The 24,739-nt window shown below is 51.7% G+C and overlaps 1 protein-coding gene across 1 annotated transcript in view; it reads right to left on the reverse strand.

Moving 5' to 3' along the window:
• LOC148133996 (calsequestrin-1-like) overlaps positions 1-24,342 on the reverse strand; it is a gene marked incomplete at its 5' end in the record, with an annotated part of 82,678 nt that extends 58,336 nt beyond the window's left edge. Inside the window, 2 exons of the mRNA XM_087985710.1 lie at positions 724-797; positions 24,207-24,342. Coding sequence (XP_087841836.1) covers positions 724-797; positions 24,207-24,342 — 210 coding nt within the window. The remainder of the gene's footprint in view (positions 1-723; positions 798-24,206) is intronic.
• Between the last annotated feature and the right edge of the window lie 397 nt (positions 24,343-24,739).

A 24,739-nucleotide genomic window follows, 5' to 3' on the forward strand; every position in this document is an offset into this window, starting at 1 on the left:
TAAGGGTGGATTGGCCATGCTAAATTACCCATAGTGCTCAGGGATGTGCAGGTTAGATGGATTGGCCATGCTAAATTACCCCATAGTGCTCAGGGATGTGCAGGTTAGGGTGGATTGGCCATGCTAAATTACCCATAGTGCTCAGGGATGTGCAGGTTAGGGTGGATTGGCCATGCTAAATTACCCATAGTGCTCAGGGATGTGCAGGTTAGGGTGGATTGGCCATGCTAAATTACCCATAGTGCTCAGGGATGTGCAGGTTAGGGTGGATTGGCCATGCTAAATTACCCATAGTGCTCAGGGATGTGCAGGTTAGGGTGGATTGGCCATGCTAAATTACCCCATAGTGCTCAGGGATGTGCAGGTTAAGGGTGGATTGGCCATGCTAAATTACCCATAGTGCTCAGGGATGTGCAGGTTAAGGGTGGATTGGCCATGCTAAATTACCCATAGTGCTCAGGGATGTGCAGGTTAAGGGTGGATTGGCCATGCTAAATTACCCTTAGTGTCCATTAACCATGGGTGTAAGGGTTGGGGATGAAATGGTTCTGGGCTGGACACTCTTCTGAGGGGCGATGCGTACTTGATGGGCTGAGTGGATGCCCTCAAAATGGATGCTGTGAAAGTTAGCCCATCTCTGCATCATGTCCTGAGCCACGCACAGACAGAGAGTCTCCCCATCAACCCCGAGTCATCTATCCTCGCACGAGACACTCTACTCACTCGCTTGTTAAATGTTGCGTAGAAAGCGATGTAAGGCTGGAACTCCTCTGCTGCTTCCTCAAAGGCTTTGAAATCTGTTGGAAGGCAAAGAAACAGGAAATCAGACTTCTATCCAGTTACTGCGTGTCTGGAGCAGTCTGCGCAAGGTCCATATCCCTCGGTTAGACCGCTCCTTAGTGGAGATCTCAGTCTGAATGCGATCATGTGTAAATGTCGCAACTATATTGCGTGCAATTCTGATCGCCTTGCTATAAGAAGGATGTTGTGAAACTTGAAAGGGTTCGGAAAAGATTTACCAGGATGTTGCCAGGGTTGGAGGATCTGAGCTACAGGGAGAGGCTGAACAGGCTGGGGCTGTTTTCCCTGGAGCTTCGGAGGCTGAGGGGTGACCTTATAGAGGTTTACAAAATTATGAGGGGCATGGATAGGATAAATAGACAAAGTCTTTTCCCTGGGGTGGGGGAGTCCAGAACTAGAGGGGCATAGGTTTAGGGTGAGAGGGGAAAGATATAAAAGAGACCTAAGGGGCAACGTTTTCACCCAGAGGGTGGTACGTGTATGGAATGAGCTGCCAGAGGATGTGGTGGAGGCTGGTACAATTACAGCATTTAAGAGGCATCAGGATGGGTATATGAATAGGAAGGGTTTGGAGGGATATGGGCCGGGTGCTGGCAGGTGGGGACTAGATTGGGTTGGGATATCTGGTCGGCATGGACGGGTTGGGCCGAAGGGCCTGTGTCCGTGCTGTACGTGACTCTGTGACTCTGCACCTCCCATGTAAGTTAGAGTCACCGGAGTTAAGCACGGACACAGACTCCCTTCGGCCCAACTCATCCATGCCAGCGGACAGGAGCACACTGGAAGCCATTCAGAGAAGATTTACAGAACTAAATACCAGGATTGAGCAGTCTGCCTTGTGTGGAGAGACGAGATAGGCTGGGGATGTGTCGTCCCGAGGGGTCAGAGGCGGAACTGGAACCGGAGGTGGGGAAGAGTGAAATGGTCCATTTTGGACGGAATGAGGCGGGTTACCCGAATGGTGAGAGTTGTGAGATTCAGGGAGGCGCGATTGGTACACAGCAAGACTTCAGAATGGTACAGTGTGATGCAAAGGAAACAGAATGCAGGAGGACAGAGATTGAGTCTCAGTTATACAGGGCGTTGGTGGGCCTACACTGTGTGGGCCTACACTGTGTGGGCCTTCATTCCTGAAGAAGGGCCTGTGCCCGAAACGTCGAATCTCCTGTTCCCTGGATGCTGCCTGACCTGCTGTGCTGTTCCAGCAATAAAGTTTCAACTTTGATCTCCAGCATCTGCAGACCTCACTTTCTCCTACACTGTGTACAGTGCTGGGCACTGCGCTGACAGGAGCACACTGGAAGCCATTCAGAGAAGATTTACAGAACTAAATACCAGGATTGAGCAGTCTGCCTTGTGTGGAGAGACGAGATAGGCTGGGGATGTGTCGTCCCGAGGGGTCAGAGGTGACAAAATTGAGACAGAGGGGAGTTCACAGGGTGGATGTGGGTGGGATGTTGGGAGAGCTGCAGGTCTGAGTTTAGAAACAAGGCCAGGGCAGGGGGCGGGGCACACTTGTTTCACTGAGACTTTGGAAACACCTTCCTCAAAAGGCAGTGAAGGCAGAATTGCTAAAAGGAGACAGCCCGGTGGCTCAGTGGTTGGCACCGCTGCCTCCGGGCGCCTGGGACCCGGGTTAGATCCCAGCCTCGGGTCGAACTGTCGGTGTGGGGTTTGCACGTTCTCCCCGTGTCTGCGGGAGTTTCTACCGGTTTCCTCCCACAGTCCAAAGATGTGCAGGTTCGGGTGGATTGGCCATGCTAAATTACCCATAGTGCTCAGGGATGTACAGGTTAGGGTGGATTGGCCATGCTAAATTACCCCATAGTGTTCAGGGATGTGCAGGTTAGGGTGGATTGGCTATGCTAAATTACCCATAGTGCTCAGGGATGTACAGGTTAGGGTGGATTGGCCATGCTAAATTACCCCATAGTGTTCAGGGATGTGCAGGTTAGGGTGGATTGGCCATGCTAAATTACCCCTTAGTGTTCAGGGATGTGCAGGTTAGGGTGGATTGGCCATGCTAAATTACCCATAGTGCTCAGGGATGTGTAGGTTAGGGTGGATTGGCCATGCTAAATTACCCATAGTGCTCAGGGATGTACAGGTTAGGGTGGATTGGCCATGCTAAATTACCCATAGTGCTCAGGGATGTGCAGGTAAGGGTGGATTGGCCATGCTAAATTACCCATAGTGCTCAGGGATGTGTAGGTTAGGGTGGATTGGCCATGCTAAATTACCCATAGTGCTCAGGGATGTACAGGTTAGGGTGGATTGGCCATGCTAAGTTACCCATAGTGCTCAGGGATGTGTAGGTTAGGGTGGATTGGCCATGCTAAATTACCCATAGTGTTCAGGGATGTGCAGGTTAGGGTGGATTGGCCATGCTAAATTACCCATAGTGCTCAGGGATGTGCAGGTTAGGGTGGATTGGCCATGCTAAATTACCAATAGTGTTCAGAGATGTGCAGGTGAAGGTGTATTGGCCATGCTAAATTACCCATAGTGTTCAGGGGTGTGTAGGTTAGGGTGGATTGGCCATGCTAAATTACCCATAGTGTTCAGGGGTGTGCAGGTTAGGGTGGATTGGCCATGCTAAATTACCCATAGTGTTCAGGGATGTGCAGGTTAGGGTGGAATGGCCATGCTAAATTACCCATAGTGCCTAGGGATGTGCAGGTTAGGTGAATTGGCCATGCTAAATTACCCATAGTGCCCAGGGATGTGCAGGTTAGGGTGGATTGGCCATGCTAAATTAACCATGGTGCCCAGGGATGTGCAGGTTAGGGTGGATTGGCCATGCTAAATTACCCATAGTGCTCAGGGATGTGCAGGTCAGGGTGGATTGGCCATGCTAAATTACCCATAGTGTTCAGGGATGTGCAGGTAAGGGTGGATTGGCCATGCTAAATTACCCATAGTGCTCAGGGATGTGCAGGTAAGGGTGGATTGGCCATGCCAAATTACCCATATTGCTCAGGGATGTGCAGGTTAGGGTGGATTGGCCATGCTAAATTACCCATAGTGCTCAGGGATGTGCAGGTTAGGGTGGATTGGCCATGCTAAATTACCCATAGTGCTCAGGGATGTGCAGGTTAGGGTGGATTGGCCGTGCTAAATTACCCATAGTGCTCAGGGATGTGCAGGTTAGGGTGGATTGGCCATGCTAAATTACCCATGGTGCCCAGGGATGTGCAGGTTAGGGTGGATTGGCCATGCTAAATTACCCACAGTATTTGGAGCATTAGTCAGTGGTAAATATAGGGTAGGGGAATGGGTCTGGGTGGGTTATTCTTCAGAGGTTCAGTGTAGACTTGTTGGGCTGAAGGGCCAGTTTCCACACTGTTGGGAATCTAATTTAAAAATATATTTTAAGGCAGAGGGTGGACAGATGCAGGGAAAGTGAATGGTTGGACCCAGCGCGACTCCATTCACTGGAGTTTGGAAGGATGGGGATGGGGGGGGGGGGGTGTAATCTTGTAAAAACATATAAACCTCCAAAGGGAATAGTGAAGAGAGAAGTGGGGAGGTTGTTTCCATTGGGCTGGGGGGGGGGGCATAGCCTCAAAATGTGGGGGATTTAGACCGGATCTGAGGGGGAAACCCTTAACCCGAAGGATTGTGAATCTGTGGGATCCCCTGCCCAGTGGAGGCTGCCTCGGTGAATGGTTGGAAGGCCAAGATAGATTTGGGAAGAGTAAAGGAAATAAGGGGTACGCGGCGATGTGGAACTGAGTCCCCGAAACGATCAGCCAAGGTCCTATTCAATGGCAGAGCAGGCTGGGAGGGTCAGTTTGTGATTGGGGAAGGAGGGAAAGGCGCAGAGGGCGTCACACTGTGAGGAGACGAGGCCTTTATTAAAATGGTCCCATCCTGCACTTCGATTTCGGAGGGAAACAGTTTCGAGGGAGGATTGTTGGAGGCGGAAGGGTATGGAGGGAACTGGGGGGGAGGTAACTGGAGGGAGCGATACTGCAGGGAGTGATACTGGAGGGAGCGATACTAGAGGGAGTGATACTGGAGGGAGTGATATTGGAGAGAGCGATACTGGAGGGAGCGATACTGGAGGGAGTGATATTGGAGGGAGTGATACTGGAGGGAGTGATATTGGAGGGAGTGATACTGGAGGGGGCGATACTGGAGGGAGGGATACTGGAGGGAGCGATACTGGAGGGAGTTATATTTGAGGGAATGATATTGGAGGGAGCAGTCCAGGAGGGAGTGATACTGGAGGGATCGATACTGGAGGGAGTGATACTGGAGGGATCGATATTGGAGGGAGTGATACTGGAGGGAGCGATATTGGAGGGAGTGATACTGGAGGGAGTGATACTGGAGGGAGTGATACTGGAGGGAGTGATATTGGAGGGAGTGATACTGGAGGGAGCGATACTGGAGGGGGAGATATTGGAGGGAGTGATATTGGAGGGAGCGATATTGGAGGGAGTGATACTGGAGGGGGCGATACTGGAGGGAGCGATACTAGAGGGGGAGATACTGGAGGGTGTGATATTGGAGGGAGTGATATTGGAGGGGTGATATTGGAGGGAGTGAAACTGGAGGGAGTGATATTGGAGAGAGTGATATCGGAGGGAGTGATATCAGAGGGCACGATACTGGAGGGAGTAATATTTGAGGGAATGATATTGGAGGGAGCAGTCCAGGAGGGAGCAGTCCAGGAGGGAGTGACACTGGAGGGAGTGATACTGGAGGGAGTGATCCTGGAAGGAGTGATTTTGGAGGGAGTCAAACTGGGGGGAGTGATATTGGAGGGAGTAAACTGGAGGGCGTTTCATTGTAGGGACTGATATTGGAGGGAGTGATACTGGAGGGAGTGATATTGGAGGGAGTGAGACTGGAGTGTGTGATACTGGAGTGAATGATACTGGAGGGAGTGATAGTGGAGGGAGAGATAGTGGAGGGAGTGATACTGGAAGGAGCGATACTGGAGGGAGCGATACTGGAGGGAGGGATACTGGAGGGAGCGATACTGGAGGGAGTTATATTTGAGGGAATGATATTGGAGGGAGCAGTCCAGGAGGGAGTGATACTGGAGGGATCGATACTGGAGGGAGTGATACTGGAGGGATCGATATTGGAGGGAGTGATACTGGAGGGAGCGATATTGGAGGGAGTGATACTGGAGGGAGTGATACTGGAGGGAACGATATTGGAGGGAGCGATACTGGAGGGAGCGATACTGGAGGGAGTGATACTGGAGGGAGTGATACTGGAGGGAGCGATATTGGAGGGAGCAATATTGGAGGGAGCGATACTGGAGGGAGTGATACTGGAGGGAGCGATTCTGGAGGGAGCGATATTAGAGGGAGCGTTATTGAAAGGAGTGACATTGGAGGGATCGATACTGGAGGGAGTGATACTGGAGGGAGCAGTCCAGTAGGGAGTGATACTGGAGGGAGTGATTCTGGAAGGAGCGATATTGGCGGGAGTCAAGCTGGAGGGAGTGATACTGGAGGGAGTTTCATTGGAGGGACTGATATTGGAGGGACTGATATTGGAGGGAGCGATATTAGAGGGAGCGATTTTTGTGGGAGCGATATTAAAGGGAGTGATACTGGAGGGATCGATACTTGAGGGAGTGATACTGGAGGGAGTGATATTGGAGGGAGCGATACTGGAGGGAGTGATACTGGAGGGAGTTATTTTGGAGGGAGTAATATTGGAGGGAGTGACATTGGAGGGAGTGATACTGGAGGGATGTTATTGGAGGGAGCGATGTTGGAGGGAGCAATTTTGGAGGGAACGATACTGGAGGGAGCAATACTGGAGGGAGTTATACTGGAGGGAGTTATACGAGAGGGAGCAATACTGGAGGGAGCGATAATGGCGGGAGTGATGCTGGAGGGAGTGATGCTGGAGGGAGTGAAATTGGAGGGAGCGATGCTGGACAGAGCGATGCTGGAGGGAGCGACGCTGGAGGGAGCAATATTGGAGGGAGTGATACTTGAGGGAGTGATACTGGAGGGAGCGATATTGGAGGGAGTGATATTAAAGGGCACGATACTGGAGGCTGTGATACTGAATGGAGTGATATTGGAGGGAGCGATATTGGAGGGATGGAGGGAATGATACTGAAGGGAGCGATACTCGAGGGAGTGATACTGGAGGGAGTGAAAATGGAGGGAGCGGTACTGGAGGGAGTGATACTGGAGGGAATGATATTGGAGGGAATGATATTGGAGGGAGTGATATTGGAGGGAGTGATACTGGAGGGAGCGATATTGGTGGGAGCGATATTGGAGGGAGTGATATTCGAGGGAGCGATATTCAAGGGAGCGGTACTGAAGGGAGTGATACTGGAGGAAGCGATTCTCGAGGGAGTGATACTGGAGGGAGTGAAACTGGAGGGAGCGGTACTGGAGGGAGTGATACTGGAGGGAATGATACTGGAGGGAGCAATTTTGGAGGGAGCAATTTTGGAGGGAGCAATTTTGGAGGGAGCGATCCTAGAGGGAGTGATGCTGGAGCGAGTGATGCTGGAGGGAGTGATGCTGGAGGGAGTGATGCTGGAGGGAGTGAAATTGGAGGGAGTTATATTGGAGGGAGCGATGCTGGAGGGAGCGATGCTGGAGGGAGTGATATTGGAGGGAGCGATGCTGGAGGGAGTGATATTGGAGGGAGTGATATTGGAGGGAACGATATTGGAGGGAGTGATACAGGAGGGAGTTATATTGGAGGGAATGATATTGGAGGGAGTAGTCCAGGAGGGAGTGATACTGGAGGGAGCGATATTATAGGGAGCGATACTGGAGGGGGTGATATTGGAGGGAGCAGTTCAGGAGGGAGTGATATTGGAGGGAGTGATATTGGAGGCAGCGATATTGGAGGGAGCGATATTGGAGGGAGCGATACTGGAGGGAGTGATACTGGAGGGAACGATACTGGAGGGAGTAATATTGGAGGGAGTGATATTGGAGGAAATGATATTGGAGGGAATGATATTGGAGGGAGCGATTTTGGAGTGGCTGATACTGGAGGAGTGATATTGGAGGGAGTGATATCAGAGAGCACGATACTGGAGGGAGTGATACTGGAGGGAGAGATACTGGAGGGAGCGATACTGGAGGGTGTGATATTGGAGGGAGTGATATTGGAGGGGTGATATTGGAGGGAGTGATACTGGAGGGAGTGATATTGGAGGGGTGATATTGGAGGGAGTGATACTGGAGGGGGGCGATACTGGAGGGAGTGATATTGGAGGGAACGATATTGTAGGGAGTGATACTGGGGGAAGTTATATTGGAGGTAACGATATTGTAGGGAGTGATATTGGAGGGAGTTATATTGGAGGGAATGATATTGGAGGGAGCGATACTGGAGGGGGTGGTATTGGAGGGAGCAGTCCAGGAGGGAGTGATACCGGAGGGAGTGACATTGGTGGGAGCGATATTGGAGGGAGTGATGCTGGAGGGAATGATACTGGAGGGGACGATACTGGAGGGAGTGATATTGGAGGGAGTGATATCAGAGAGCACGATACTGGAGGGAGTGATACTGGAGGGAGTGAGACTGGAGGGAGAGATATTGGAGGGAGAGATACTGGAGGGAGTGATATTGGAGGAAATGATATTGGAGGGAGTGATATTGGAGGAAGCGATTCTCGAGGGAGTGATACTGGAGGGAGTGAAACTGGAGGGAGCGGTACTGGAGGGAGTGATACTGGAGGGAATGATAATGGAGGGAGCAATTTTGGAGGGAGCAATTTTGGAGGGAGCAATTTTGGAGGGAGCGATCCTAGAGGGAGTGATGCTGGAGGGAGTGATGCTGGAGGGAGTGAAATTGGAGGGAGTTATATTGGAGGGAGCGATGCTGGAGGGAGCGATGCTGGAGGGAGTGATATTGGAGGGAGTGATACTGGAGGGAGTGATATTGGAGGGAGTGATACTGCCGGGCACGATAATGGAGGGAGTGATATTGGAGGGAATGATATTGGAGGGAGTGATATTGGAGGCAGCGATACTGGAGGGGGTGATATTGGAGGGAGCAGTCCAGGAGGGAGTGATACTGGAGGGAGTGATATTGGAGGGAGTGATATTGGAGGCAGCGATATTGGAGGGATGATATTGGAGGGAGTGATGTTGGCGGGAGTGATACTGGAGTGGGCGATATTGGACGGGACGATCTGGAGGAGTGACATTGGAGGGAGTGATATCAGAGGGCACGATACTGGAGGGAGTGATACTGGAGGGAGAGATATTGGAGGGAGCGATATTGGAGGGAGCGATACCGGAGGGAGTGATACTGGAGGGAACGATACTGGAGGGAGTAATATTGGAGGGAGTGATATTGGAGGAAATGATATTGGAGGGAATGATATTGGAGGGAGCGATTTTGGAGTGGCCGATACTGGAGGAGTGATATTGGAGGGAGTGATATCAGACAGCACGATACTGGAGGGAGTGATACTGGAGGGAGAGATACTGGAGGGAGCGATACTGGAGGGTGTGATATTGGAGGGAGTGATATTGGAGGGGTGATATTGGAGGGAGTGATACTGGAGGGAGTGATATTGGAGGGGTGATATTGGAGGGAGTGATACTGGAGGGGGCCGATACTGGAGGGTGTGACATTGGAGGGAGTGATATTGGAGGGGTGATATTGGAGGGAGTGATATTGGAGGGGGCGATATTGGAGGGAATGATACTGGAGGGGGCGATACTGGAGGGTGTGATATTGGAGGGAGTGATATTGGAGGGGTGATATTGGAGGGAGTGATACTGGAGGGAGTGATATTGGAGGGAGCAATATTGGAGGGAGTGATGCTGGAGGGAGTGATATTGGACAGAGCGAGATTGGAGGGAGCGATACCGGAGGGAGTGATACTGGAGGGTGTGATATTGAAGGGAGTGATATTGGAGGGGTGATATTGGAGGGAGTGATACTGGAGGGAGTGATATTGGAGGGGGAGATATTGGAGGGAGTGAAACTGGAGGGAGTGATATTGGAGGGAGTGATATTGGAGGGAACGATATTGTAGGGAGTGATACTGGGGGAAGTTATATTGGAGGTAACGATATTGTAGGGAGTGATATTGGAGGGAGTTATATTGGAGGGAATGATATTGGAGGGAGCGATACTGGAGGGGGTGGTATTGGAGGGAGCAGTCCAGGAGGGAGTGATACCGGAGGGAGTGACATTGGAGGGAGTGATATCAGAGAGCACGATACTGGAGGGAGTGATACTGGAGGGAGTGATACTGGAGGGAGAGATATTGGAGGGAGAGATACTGGAGGGAGTGATATTGGAGGAAATGATATTGGAGGGAGTGATATTGGAGGGAGCGATTTTGGAGGGAGTGATATCAGAGAGCACGATACTGGAGGGAGTGATACTGGAGGGAGTGATACTGGAGGGAGAGATATTGGAGGGAGAGATATTGGAGGGCGTGATATTGGAGGAAACAATATTGGAGGGAGTAATATCGGAGGGAGCGATACTCGAGGGAGTTATACTGGAGGAAATGACACTGGAGGGGGAGATATTGGAGGGAGTGATACGGGAGGGAGTGATATTGGAGGGAGCGATATTGGAGGGAGTGATATCGGAGGGAGTGATATCAGAGGGCACGATACTGGAGGGAGTGATATTGGAGGGACCGATATTGGAGGGAGTGATATTGGAGGGAGCAAAATTGGAGGGGGCAATACTGGAGGGGGCGATACTGGAGGGAGTGATATTGGAGGGAATGATGCTGGAGGGAGTGATACTGGAGGGAGTGATATTGGAGGGAGCAATATGGGAGGGAGTGATACTGGTGGGAGTGATACTGGAGGGGACGATACTTGAGGAGTGATATTGGAGTGGACGATACTGGAGGAGTGATATTGGAGGGAGTGATATCAGAGGGCACGATACTGGAGGGAGTGATACTGGAGGGAGAGATAATGGAGGGAGAGATATTGGAGGGAGAGATATTGGAGGGAGTAATATTGGAGGGAGTGATATTGGAGGTAACGATATTGGAGGGAGTGATATTGGAGGGAGCGATTTTGGAGGGAGCGATACTGGAGGGAGTGATATGGGAGGGAGAGATATTGGAGGAAGTGATACTGGAGGGAGTTACATTGGAGGGAGTGACATTGGAGGGAGCGATATTGGAGGGAGTGATATTGGAGGGAGCGATATTGGATGGGAGCGATATTGTAGGGAGTGATACTGGAGAGAGAGTTATTGGAGGGAGTGATATTGGAGGGAGTGATGTTGGCGGGAGTGATACTGGAGGGGGCGATATTGGACGGGACGATCTGGAGGAGTGACATTGGAGGGAGTGATATCAGAGGGCACGATACTGGAGGGAGTGATATTGGAGGGAGCGATATTGGAGGGAGCGATATTGGAGGGTGTGATATTGGAGGGAGCGATATTGGATGGAGCGATATTGGAGGGAGTGATACTGGAGGGAGCGATATTGGAGGGAGTGGTACTGGAGGGAACGATATTGGAGGGAGTGATATTGGAGGGAGCGATATCGGAGGGAGTGATACTGGAGGGAGCGATATTGGAGGGAGTGGTACTGGAGGGAGTGATACTGGAGGGAGCGATATTGGAGGGAGTGGTACTGGAGGGAGTGATATTGGAGGGAGCGATATTGGAGGGAGCGATATTGGAGGGAGCGATATCGGAGGGAGTGATATTGGAGGGAGCGATATTGGAGGGATCGATACTGGAGGGAGCGCTATTGGAGGGAGTGATATTGGAGGGAGCGATATTGGAGGGAGCGATATTGGAGGGTGTGATATTGGAGGGAGCGATATTGGAGGGAGCGATATTGGAGGGATCGATACTGGAGGGAGCGCTATTGGAGGGAGTGATATTGGAGGGAGCGATATTGGAGGGAGCGATATTGGAGGGTGTGATATTGGAGGGAGCGATACTGGAGGGAGCGATATTGGAGGGAGCGATATTGGAGGGAGCGATATCGGAGGGAGTGATATTGAGGGGAGCGATATTGGAGGGATCGATACTGGAGGGAGCGCTATTGGAGGGAGTGATATTGGAGGGAGCGATATTGGAGGGAGCGATATTGGAGGGTGTGATATTGGAGGGAGCGATATTGGAGGGAGCGATATTGGAGGGAGTGATACTGGAGGGAGCGATATTGGAGGGAGTGGTACTGGAGGGAACGATATTGGAGGGAGTGATATTGGAGGGAGTGATACTGGAGGGAGTGATACTGGAGGGAGCGATATTGGAGGGAGCGATATTAGAGGGAGTGATACTGGAGGGAGCGATATTGGAGGGAGCGATATTGGAGGGAGCGATACTGGAGGGAGCGATACTGGAGGGAGCGATATTGGAGGGAGCTATATTGGAGGGTGTGATATTGGAGGGGGTGATACTGGAGGGAGCGATATTGGAGGGTGTGATATTGGAGGGAGTGATATTGGAGGTAGTGATACTGGAGGGAGCGATACTGGAGGGAGCGATACTGGAGGGTGCGATATTGGAGGGAGTGATACTGGAGGGAGTGATATTGGAGGGAGCGATATTGGAGGGAGTGATATTGGAGGGAGTGATACTGGAGGGAGCGATACTAGAGGGAGCGATACTGGAGGGAACGATACTGGAGGGTGCGATATTGGAGGGAGTGATATTGGAGGGAGCGATACTGGAGGGAGCGATATTGGAGGGGGTGATATTGGAGGGGGTGATATTGGAGGGGGTGATATTGGAGGGAGCGATATTGGAGGGAGTGGTACTGGAGGGAGCGATATTGGAGGGAGCGATATTGAAGGGTGTGATATTGGAGGGGGAGATATTGGAGGGGGTGATATTGGAGGGGGTGGTATTGGAGGGTGTGATATTGGAGGGGACGATATTGGAGGGAGTGATACTGGAGGGAGCGATATTGGAGGGAGTGGTACTGGAGGGAGCGATATTGGAGGGTGTGATATTGGAGGGGATGATATTGGAGGGGGTGATACTGGAGGGAGCGATATTGGAGGGAGTGATATTGGAGGGAGTGATACTGGAGGGTGCGATACTGGAGGGAGCGATATCGGAGGGTGTGATATTGGAGGGAGTGATATTGGAGGGTGTGATATTGGAGGGAGCGATACTGGAGGGAGCGATATTGGAGGGTGTGATATTGGAGGGTGTGATATTGGAGGGAGCGATATTGGAGGGTGTGATATTGGAGGGTGTGATATTGGAGGGGGAGATATTGGAGGGGGTGATATTGGAGGGTGTGATATAGGAGGGGGAGATATTGGAGGGGGTGATATGGGAGGGGGAGATATTGGAGGGGTTGATATTGGAGGGTGTGATATTGGAGGGGGAGATATTGGAGGGAGTGATATTGGAGGGTGTGATATTGGAAGTGGAGATATTGGAGGGGGTGATATTGGAGGGAGTGATATTGGAGGGTGTGGTACTGGAGGGAGCGATATTGGAGGGAGCGATATTGGAGGGAGTGATATTGGAGGGAGCGATATTAGAGGGAGTGATATTGGAGGGAGTGATACTGGAGGGAGCGATATTGGTGGGAGTGGTACTGGAGGGAGCGATATTGGAGGGTGTGATATTGGAGGGGGTGATATTGGAGGGAGTGATACTGGAGGGAGCGATATTGGAGGGAGTGATATTGGAGGGAGTGATACTGGAGGGAGCGATACTGGAGGGAGCGATATTGGAGGGTGTGATATTGGAGGGAGTGATATTGGAGGGAGTGATACTGGAGGGAGCGATATTGGAGGGTGTGATATTGGAGGGAGTGATATTGGAGGTAGTGATACTGGAGGGAGCGATACTGGAGGGAGCGATATTGGAGGGAGCGATATTGGAGGGTGTGATATTGGAGGGAGTGATATTGGAGGGAGTGATACTGGAGGGAGCGATATTGGAGGCTGTGATATTGGAGGGAGTGATATTGGAGGTAGTGATACTGGAGGGAGCGATCCTGGAGGGAGCGATACTGGAGGGTGTGACATTGGAGGGAGTGATATTGGAGGGGTGATATTGGAGGGAGTGATATTGGAGGGGGCGATATTGGAGGGAATGATACTGGAGGGGGCGATACTGGAGGGTGTGATATTGGAGGGAGTGATATTGGAGGGGTGATATTGGAGGGAGTGATACTGGAGGGAGTGATATTGGAGGGAGCAATATTGGAGGGAGTGATGCTGGAGGGAGTGATATTGGACAGAGCGAGATTGGAGGGAGCGATACCGGAGGGAGTGATACTGGAGGGTGTGATATTGAAGGGAGTGATATTGGAGGGGTGATATTGGAGGGAGTGATACTGGAGGGAGTGATATTGGAGGGGGAGATATTGGAGGGAGTGAAACTGGAGGGAGTGATATTGGAGGGAGTGATATTGGAGGGAACGATATTGTAGGGAGTGATACTGGGGGAAGTTATATTGGAGGTAACGATATTGTAGGGAGTGATATTGGAGGGAGTTATATTGGAGGGAATGATATTGGAGGGAGCGATACTGGAGGGGGTGGTATTGGAGGGAGCAGTCCAGGAGGGAGTGATACCGGAGGGAGTGACATTGGTGGGAGCGATATTGGAGGGAGTGATGCTGGAGGGAATGATACTGGAGGGGACGATACTGGAGGGAGTGATATTGGAGGGAGTGATATCAGAGAGCACGATACTGGAGGGAGTGATACTGGAGGGAGTGATACTGGAGGGAGAGATATTGGAGGGAGAGATACTGGAGGGAGTGATATTGGAGGAAATGATATTGGAGGGAGTGATATTGGAGGGAGCGATTTTGGAGGGAGTGATATCAGAGAGCACGATACTGGAGGGAGTGATACTGGAGGGAGTGATACTGGAGGGAGAGATATTGGAGGGAGAGATATTGGAGGGCGTGATATTGGAGGAAACAATATTGGAGGGAGTAATATCGGAGGGAGCGATACTCGAGGGAGTTATACTGGAGGAAATGACACTGGAGGGGGAGATATTGGAGGGAGTGATACGGGAGGGAGTGATATTGGAGGGAGCGATATTGGAGGGAGTGATATCGGAGGGAGTGATATCAGAGGGCACGATACTGGAGGGAGTGATATTGGAGGGACCGATATTGGAGGGAGTGATATTGGAGGGAGCAAAATTGGAGGGGGCAATACTGGAGGGGGCGATACTGGAGGGAGTGATATTGGAGGGAATGATGCTGGAGGGAGTGATACTGGAGGGAGTGATATTGGAGGGAGCAATATGGGAGGGAGTGATACTGGAGGGAGTGATACTGGAGGGGACGATACTTGAGGAGTGATATTGGAGTGGACGATACTGGAGGAGTGATATTGGAGGGAGTGATATCAGAGGGCACGATACTGGAGGGAGTGATACTGGAGGGAGAGATAATGGAGGGAGAGATATTGGAGGGAGAGATATTGGAGGGAGTAATATTGGAGGGAGTGATATTGGAGGTAACGATATTGGAGGGAGTGATATTGGAGGGAGCGATTTTGGAGGGAGCGATACTGGAGGGAGTGATATGGGAGGGAGAGATATTGGAGGAAGTGATACTGGAGGGAGTTACATTGGAGGGAGTGACATTGGAGGGAGCGATATTGGAGGGAGTGATATTGGAGGGAGCGATATTGGATGGGAGCGATATTGGAGGGAGTGATACTGGAGGGAGCGATATTGGAGGGAGTGGTACTGGAGGGAACGATATTGGAGGGAGTGATATTGGAGGGAGTGATACTGGAGGGAGCGATATTGGAGGGAGCGATATTGGACGGGACGATCTGGAGGAGTGACATTGGAGGGAGTGATATCAGAGGGCACGATACTGGAGGGAGTGATATTGGAGGGAGCGATATTGGAGGGAGCGATATTGGAGGGTGTGATATTGGAGGGAGCGATATTGGATGGAGCGATATTGGAGGGAGTGATACTGGAGGGAGCGATATTGGAGGGAGTGGTACTGGAGGGAACGATATTGGAGGGAGTGATATTGGAGGGAGTGATACTGGAGGGAGCGATATTGGAGGGAGCGATATTGGAGGGAGCGATATCGGAGGGAGTGATATTGGAGGGAGCGATATTGGAGGGATCGATACTGGAGGGAGCGATATCGGAGGGAGTGATATTGGAGGGAGCGATATTGGAGGGATCGATACTGGAGGGAGCGCTATTGGAGGGAGTGATATTGGAGGGAGCGATATTGGAGGGAGCGATATTGGAGGGTGTGATATTGGAGGGAGCGATATTGGAGGGAGCGATATTGGAGGGATCGATACTGGAGGGAGCGCTATTGGAGGGAGTGATATTGGAGGGAGCGATATTGGAGGGAGCGATATTGGAGGGTGTGATATTGGAGGGAGCGATACTGGAGGGAGCGATATTGGAGGGAGCGATATTGGAGGGAGCGATATCGGAGGGAGTGATATTGGAGGGAGCGATATTGGAGGGATCGATACTGGAGGGAGCGCTATTGGAGGGAGTGATATTGGAGGGAGCGATATTGGAGGGAGCGATATTGGTGGGTGTGATATTGGAGGGAGCGATATTGGAGGGAGCGATATTGGAGGGAGTGATACTGGAGGGAGCGATATTGGAGGGAGTGGTACTGGAGGGAACGATATTGGAGGGAGTGATATTGGAGGGAGTGATACTGGAGGGAGTGATACTGGAGGGAGTGATACTGGAGGGAGCGATATTGGAGGGAGCGATATTAGAGGGAGTGATACTGGAGGGAGCGATATTGGAGGGAGCGATATTGGAGGGAGCGATACTGGAGGGAGCGATACTGGAGGGAGCGATATTGGAGGGAGCTATATTGGAGGGTGTGATATTGGAGGGGGTGATACTGGAGGGAGCGATATTGGAGGGTGTGATATTGGAGGGAGTGATATTGGAGGTAGTGATACTGGAGGGAGCGATACTGGAGGGAGCGATACTGGAGGGTGCGATATTGGAGGAAGTGATACTGGAGGGAGTGATATTGGAGGGAGCGATATTGGAGGGAGTGATATTGGAGGGAGTGATACTGGAGGGAGCGATACTGGAGGGAGCGATACTGGAGGGAACGATACTGGAGGGTGCGATATTGGAGGGAGTGATATTGGAGGGAGCGATACTGGAGGGAGCGATATTGGAGGGGGTGATATTGGAGGGGGTGATATTGGAGGGGGTGATATTGGAGGGAGCGATATTGGAGGGAGTGGTACTGGAGGGAGCGATATTGGAGGGAGCGATATTGAAGGGTGTGATATTGGAGGGGGAGATATTGGAGGGGGTGATATTGGAGGGGGTGGTATTGGAGGGTGTGATATTGGAGGGGGCGATATTGGAGGGAGTGATACTGGAGGGAGCGATATTGGAGGGAGTGGTACTGGAGGGAGCGATATTGGAGGGTGTGATATTGGAGGGGATGATATTGGAGGGGGTGATACTGGAGGGAGCGATATTGGAGGGAGTGATATTGGAGGGAGTGATACTGGAGGGTGCGATACTGGAGGGAGCGATATCGGAGGGTGTGATATTGGAGGGAGTGATATTGGAGGGTGTGATATTGGAGGGAGCGATACTGGAGGGAGCGATATTGGAGGGTGTGATATTGGAGGGTGTGATATTGGAGGGAGCGATATTGGAGGGTGTGATATTGGAGGGTGTGATATTGGAGGGGGAGATATTGGAGGGGGTGATATTGGAGGGTGTGATATAGGAGGGGGAGATATTGGAGGGGGTGATATGGGAGGGGGAGATATTGGAGGGGTTGATATTGGAGGGTGTGATATTGGAGGGGGAGATATTGGAGGGAGTGATATTGGAGGGTGTGATATTGGAAGGGGAGATATTGGAGGGGGTGATATTGGAGGGAGTGATATTGGAGGGTGTGGTACTGGAGGGAGCGATATTGGAGGGAGCGATATTGGAGGGAGTGATATTGGAGGGAGCGATATTAGAGGGAGTGATATTGGAGGGAGTGATACTGGAGGGAGCGATATTGGTGGGAGTGGTACTGGAGGGAGCGATATTGGAGGGTGTGATATTGGAGGGGGTGATATTGGAGGGAGTGATACTGGAGGGAGCGATATTGGAGGGAGTGATATTGGAGGGAGTGATACTGGAGGGAGCGATACTGGAGGGAGCGATATTGGAGGGTGTGATATTGGAGGGAGTGATATTGGAGGGAGTGATACTGGAGGGAGCGATATTGGAGGGTGTGATATTGGAGGGAGTGATATTGGAGGTAGTGATACTGGAGGGAGCGATACTGGAGGGAGCGAAATTGGAGGGAGCGATATTGGAGGGTGTGATATTGGAGGGAGTGATATTGGAGGGAGTGATACTGGAGGGAGCGATATTGGAGGCTGTGATATTGGAGGGAGTGATATTGGAGGTAGTGATACTGGAGGGAGCGATCCTGGAGGGAGCGATACTGGAGGGTGCGATATTGGAGGGAGTGATATTGGAGGGGTGATATTGGAGGGAGTGATATTGGAGGGGGCGATATTGGAGGGAATGATACTGGAGGGGGCGATACTGGAGGGTGTGATATTGGAGGGAGTGATATTGGAGGGGTGATATTGGAGGGAGTGATACTGGAGGGAGTGATATTGGAGGGAGCAATATTGGAGGGAGTGATGCTGGAGGGAGTGATATTGGACAGAGCGAGATTGGAGGGAGCGATACCGGAGGGAGTGATACTGGAGGGTGTGATATTGAAGGGAGTGATATTGGAGGGGTGATATTGGAGGGAGTGATACTGGAGGGAGTGATATTGGAGGGGGAGATATTGGAGGGAGTGAAACTGGAGGGAGTGATATTGGAGGGAGTGATATTGGAGGGAACGATATTGTAGGGAGTGATACTGGGGGAAGTTATATTGGAGGTAACGATATTGTAGGGAGTGATATTGGAGGGAGTTATATTGGAGGGAATGATATTGGAGGGAGCGATACTGGAGGGGGTGGTATTGGAGGGAGCAGTCCAGGAGGGAGTGATACCGGAGGGAGTGACATTGGTGGGAGCGATATTGGAGGGAGTGATGCTGGAGGGAATGATACTGGAGGGGACGATACTGGAGGGAGTGATATTGGAGGGAGTGATATCAGAGAGCACGATACTGGAGGGAGTGATACTGGAGGGAGTGATACTGGAGGGAGAGATATTGGAGGGAGAGATACTGGAGGGAGTGATATTGGAGGAAATGATATTGGAGGGAGTGATATTGGAGGGAGCGATTTTGGAGGGAGTGATATCAGAGAGCACGATACTGGAGGGAGTGATACTGGAGGGAGTGATACTGGAGGGAGAGATATTGGAGGGAGAGATATTGGAGGGCGTGATATTGGAGGAAACAATATTGGAGGGAGTAATATCGGAGGGAGCGATACTCGAGGGAGTTATACTGGAGGAAATGACACTGGAGGGGGAGATATTGGAGGGAGTGATACGGGAGGGAGTGATATTGGAGGGAGCGATATTGGAGGGAGTGATATCGGAGGGAGTGATATCAGAGGGCACGATACTGGAGGGAGTGATATTGGAGGGACCGATATTGGAGGGAGTGATATTGGAGGGAGCAAAATTGGAGGGGGCAATACTGGAGGGGGCGATACTGGAGGGAGTGATATTGGAGGGAATGATGCTGGAGGGAGTGATACTGGAGGGAGTGATATTGGAGGGAGCAATATGGGAGGGAGTGATACTGGAGGGAGTGATACTGGAGGGGACGATACTTGAGGAGTGATATTGGAGTGGACGATACTGGAGGAGTGATATTGGAGGGAGTGATATCAGAGGGCACGATACTGGAGGGAGTGATACTGGAGGGAGAGATAATGGAGGGAGAGATATTGGAGGGAGAGATATTGGAGGGAGTAATATTGGAGGGAGTGATATTGGAGGTAACGATATTGGAGGGAGTGATATTGGAGGGAGCGATTTTGGAGGGAGCGATACTGGAGGGAGTGATATGGGAGGGAGAGATATTGGAGGAAGTGATACTGGAGGGAGTTACATTGGAGGGAGTGACATTGGAGGGAGCGATATTGGAGGGAGTGATATTGGAGGGAGCGATATTGGATGGGAGCGATATTGTAGGGAGTGATACTGGAGAGAGAGTTATTGGAGGGAGTGATATTGGAGGGAGTGATGTTGGCGGGAGTGATACTGGAGGGGGCGATATTGGACGGGACGATCTGGAGGAGTGACATTGGAGGGAGTGATATCAGAGGGCACGATACTGGAGGGAGTGATATTGGAGGGAGCGATATTGGAGGGAGCGATATTGGAGGGTGTGATATTGGAGGGAGCGATATTGGATGGAGCGATATTGGAGGGAGTGATACTGGAGGGAGCGATATTGGAGGGAGTGGTACTGGAGGGAACGATATTGGAGGGAGTGATATTGGAGGGAGTGATACTGGAGGGAGCGATATTGGAGGGAGCGATATTGGAGGGAGCGTTATCGGAGGGAGAGATACTGGAGGGAGCGATATTGGAGGGAGTGGTACTGGAGGGAGTGATATTGGAGGGAGCGATATTGGAGGGAGCGATATTGGAGGGAGCGATATCGGAGGGAGTGATATTGGAGGGAGCGATATTGGAGGGATCGATACTGGACGGAGCGCTATTGGAGGGAGTGATATTGGAGGGAGCGATATTGGAGGGAGCGATATTGGAGGGTGTGATATTGGAGGGAGCGATATTGGAGGGAGCGATATTGGAGGGATCGATACTGGAGGGAGCGCTATTGGAGGGAGTGATATTGGAGGGAGCGATATTGGAGGGAGCGATATTGGAGGGTGTGATATTGGAGGGAGCGATACTGGAGGGAGCGATATTGGAGGGAGCGATATTGGAGGGAGCTATATCGGAGGGAGTGATATTGGAGGGAGCGATATTGGAGGGATCGATACTGGAGGGAGCGCTATTGGAGGGAGTGATATTGGAGGGAGCGATATTGGAGGGAGCGATATTGGAGGGTGTGATATTGGAGGGAGCGATATTGGAGGGAGCGATATTGGAGGGAGTGATACTGGAGGGAGCGATATTGGAGGGAGTGGTACTGGAGGGAACGATATTGGAGGGAGTGATATTGGAGGGAGTGATACTGGAGGGAGTGATACTGGAGGGAGTGATACTGGAGGGAGCGATATTGGAGGGAGCGATATTAGAGGGAGTGATACTGGAGGGAGCGATATTGGAGGGAGCGATATTGGAGGGAGCGATACTGGAGGGAGCGATACTGGAGGGAGCGATATTGGAGGGAGCTATATTGGAGGGTGTGATATTGGAGGGGGTGATACTGGAGGGAGCGATATTGGAGGGTGTGATATTGGAGGGAGTGATATTGGAGGTAGTGATACTGGAGGGAGCGATACTGGAGGGAGCGATACTGGAGGGTGCGATATTGGAGGGAGTGATACTGGAGGGAGTGATATTGGAGGGAGCGATATTGGAGGGAGTGATATTGGAGGGAGTGATACTGGAGGGAGCGATACTGGAGGGAGCGATACTGGAGGGAACGATACTGGAGGGTGCGATATTGGAGGGAGTGATATTGGAGGGAGCGATACTGGAGGGAGCGATATTGGAGGGGGTGATATTGGAGGGGGTGATATTGGAGGGGGTGATATTGGAGGGAGCGATATTGGAGGGAGTGGTACTGGAGGGAGCGATATTGGAGGGAGCGATATTGAAGGGTGTGATATTGGAGGGGGAGATATTGGAGGGGGTGATATTGGAGGGGGTGGTATTGGAGGGTGTGATATTGGAGGGGTCGATATTGGAGGGAGTGATACTGGAGGGAGCGATATTGGAGGGAGTGGTACTGGAGGGAGCGATATTGGAGGGTGTGATATTGGAGGGGATGATATTGGAGGGGGTGATACTGGAGGGAGCGATATTGGAGGGAGTGATATTGGAGGGAGTGATACTGGAGGGTGCGATACTGGAGGGAGCGATATCGGAGGGTGTGATATTGGAGGGAGTGATATTGGAGGGTGTGATATTGGAGGGAGCGATACTGGAGGGAGCGATATTGGAGGGTGTGATATTGGAGGGTGTGATATTGGAGGGAGCGATATTGGAGGGTGTGATATTGGAGGGTGTGATATTGGAGGGGGAGATATTGGAGGGGGTGATATTGGAGGGTGTGATATAGGAGGGGGAGATATTGGAGGGGGTGATATGGGAGGGGGAGATATTGGAGGGGTTGATATTGGAGGGTGTGATATTGGAGGGGGAGATATTGGAGGGAGTGATATTGGAGGGTGTGATATTGGAAGGGGAGATATTGGAGGGGGTGATATTGGAGGGAGTGATATTGGAGGGAGTGATATTGGAGGGAGTGATATTGGAGGGAGCGATATTAGAGGGAGTGATATTGGAGGGAGTGATACTGGAGGGAGCGATATTGGTGGGAGTGGTACTGGAGGGAGCGATATTGGAGGGTGTGATATTGGAGGGGGTGATATTGGAGGGAGTGATACTGGAGGGAGCGATATTGGAGGGAGTGATATTGGAGGGAGTGATACTGGAGGGAGCGATACTGGAGGGAGCGATATTGGAGGGTGTGATATTGGAGGGAGTGATATTGGAGGGAGTGATACTGGAGGGAGCGATATTGGAGGGTGTGATATTGGAGGGAGTGATATTGGAGGTAGTGATACTGGAGGGAGCGATACTGGAGGGAGCGATATTGGAGGGAGCGATATTGGAGGGTGTGATATTGGAGGGAGTGATATTGGAGGGAGTGATACTGGAGGGAGCGATATTGGAGGCTGTGATATTGGAGGGAGTGATATTGGAGGTAGTGATACTGGAGGGAGCGATCCTGGAGGGAGCGATACTGGAGGGTGCGATATTGGAGGGAGTGATATTGGAGGGAGCGATATTGGAGGGAGTGATATTGGAGGGAGTGATACTGGAGGGAGCGATACTGGAGGGAGCGATACTGGAGGGAGCGATACTGGAGGGTGCGATATTGGAGAGAGTGATATTGGAGGGAGTGATACTGGAGGGAGCGATATTGGAGGGAGTGGTACTGGAGGGAGCGATATTGGAGGGAGCGATATTGGAGGGAGCAATATTGGAGGGTGTGATATTGGAGGGGGAGATATTGGAGGGGGTGATATTGAAGGGTGTGATATTGGAGGGGGTGATGTTGGAGGGTGTGATATTGGAGGGGGAGATATTGGAGGGGGTGATATTGGAGGGGGTGGTATTGGAGGGTGTGATATTCGAGGGGGCGATATTGGAGGGGGTGATATTGGAGGGTGTGATATTGGAGGGTGTGATATTGGAGGGAGCGATACTGGAGGGAGCGATATTGGAGGGTGTGATATTGGAGGGAGCGATATTGGAGGGTGTGATATTGGAGGTTGTGATACTGGAGGGGGAGATATTGGAGGGGGTGATATTGGAGGGTGTGATATTGGAGGGGGAGATATTGGAGGGGGTGATATTGGAGGGTGTGATATTGGAGGGGGAGATATTGGAGGGAGTGATATTGGAGGGTGTGATATTGGAGGGGGAGATATTGGAGGGGGTGATATTGGAGGGTGTGATATTGGAGGGGGAGATTTTGGAGGGTGTGATATTGGAGGGGGTGATATTGGAGGGTGTGATATTGGAGGGGGAGATATTGGAGGGGGTGATATTGGAGGGGGAGATATTGGAGGGGGAGATATTGGAGGGGTGATATTGGAGGGGGTGATATTGGAGGTGGTGATATTGGAGGGGGCGATATTGGAGTGGGTGATATTGGAGGGGGTGATATTGGAGGGAGTGATATTGGAGGGAGTGATATTGGAGGGGGTGATATTGGACGGGGAGATATTGGAGGGGGCGATATTGGTGGGGGTGATATTGGTGGGGGTGATATTGGTGGGGGTGATATTGGAGGGTGTGGTACTGGAGGGAGCGATATTGGAGGGGGTGATATTGGAGGGTGTGATATTGGAGGGGGAGATATTGGAGGGGGTGATATTGGAGGGGGAGATATTGGAGGGAGTGATATTGGAGGGAGTGATATTGGAGGGGGTGATATTGGAGGGTGTGATATTGGAGGGGGCGATATTGGAGGGGGTGATATTGGAGGGGGTGATATTGGAGGGGGTGATATTGGAGGGGCAGATATTGGAGGGGGTGATATTGGAGGGGGAGATATTGGAGGGGGAGATATTGGAGGGGGTGATATTGGAGGGGGAGATATTGGAGGGGGAGATATTGGAGGGAGCGATTTTGGAGGGGGTGATATTGGAGGGAGTGATACTGGAGGGGAGTGGATGTTCATGGAGGGAATTGGGAAAAAGCGTAGGTGTGGGAGCCTGCACCCTCACTCCCTGCCCCCCCACCCCCCCCCTCCACCCCCAGCACGTGTCATCACCTCGGCCGAGGGGAAGGTGAGAGTGTAGGGTGGCAGGTGGAAGCTTCTAGAAGCTGGATTCACATGGTGGGGGCCTTACGTTCCGAGTCTGCGTTCTTGAAGTAACCGACCAGCTTGAGCTCATCATCATTATCCTCGAAGACTTCAACCTCACCCTCGTCATCGATCAGCTCCACGGGGTCTTCGAGAAGCTGCAGGGGCCAGAGAGGAGGTGTGAGTGACAGAGGGAGAGAGAGAGAGAGAGAGGAGGTGTGAGAGACAGAGGGAGAGAGAGAGAGAGAGAGGAGGTGTGAGAGACAGAGGGAGTGAGAGAGAGAGAGGAGGTGTGAGAGACAGAGGGAGAGAGAGAGAGAGAGGAGGTGTGAGAGACAGAGGGAGAGAGAGAGAGAGAGGAGGTGTGAGAGACAGAGGGAGAGAGAGAGAGAGAGAGAGGAGGTGTGAGAGAGAGAGGGAGAGAGAGAGAGGAGGTGTGAGAGACAGAGGGAGAAAGAGAGAGAGAGAGAGATGTGAGAGACAGAGGGAGAGAGAGAGAGAGGAGATGTGAGAGACAGAGGGAGAGAGAGAGAGAGGAGGTGTGAGAGACAGAGGGAGAGAGAGAGAGGAGATGTGTGA

The sequence above is a fragment of the Chiloscyllium plagiosum genome, unplaced genomic scaffold (assembly GCF_037043375.1).
Source record: "Chiloscyllium plagiosum isolate Xiang-an unplaced genomic scaffold, Cpla_swu_hap1 HiC_scaffold_138, whole genome shotgun sequence".
In the NCBI taxonomy this organism is placed as follows: Eukaryota; Metazoa; Chordata; class Chondrichthyes; order Orectolobiformes; family Hemiscylliidae; genus Chiloscyllium; species Chiloscyllium plagiosum.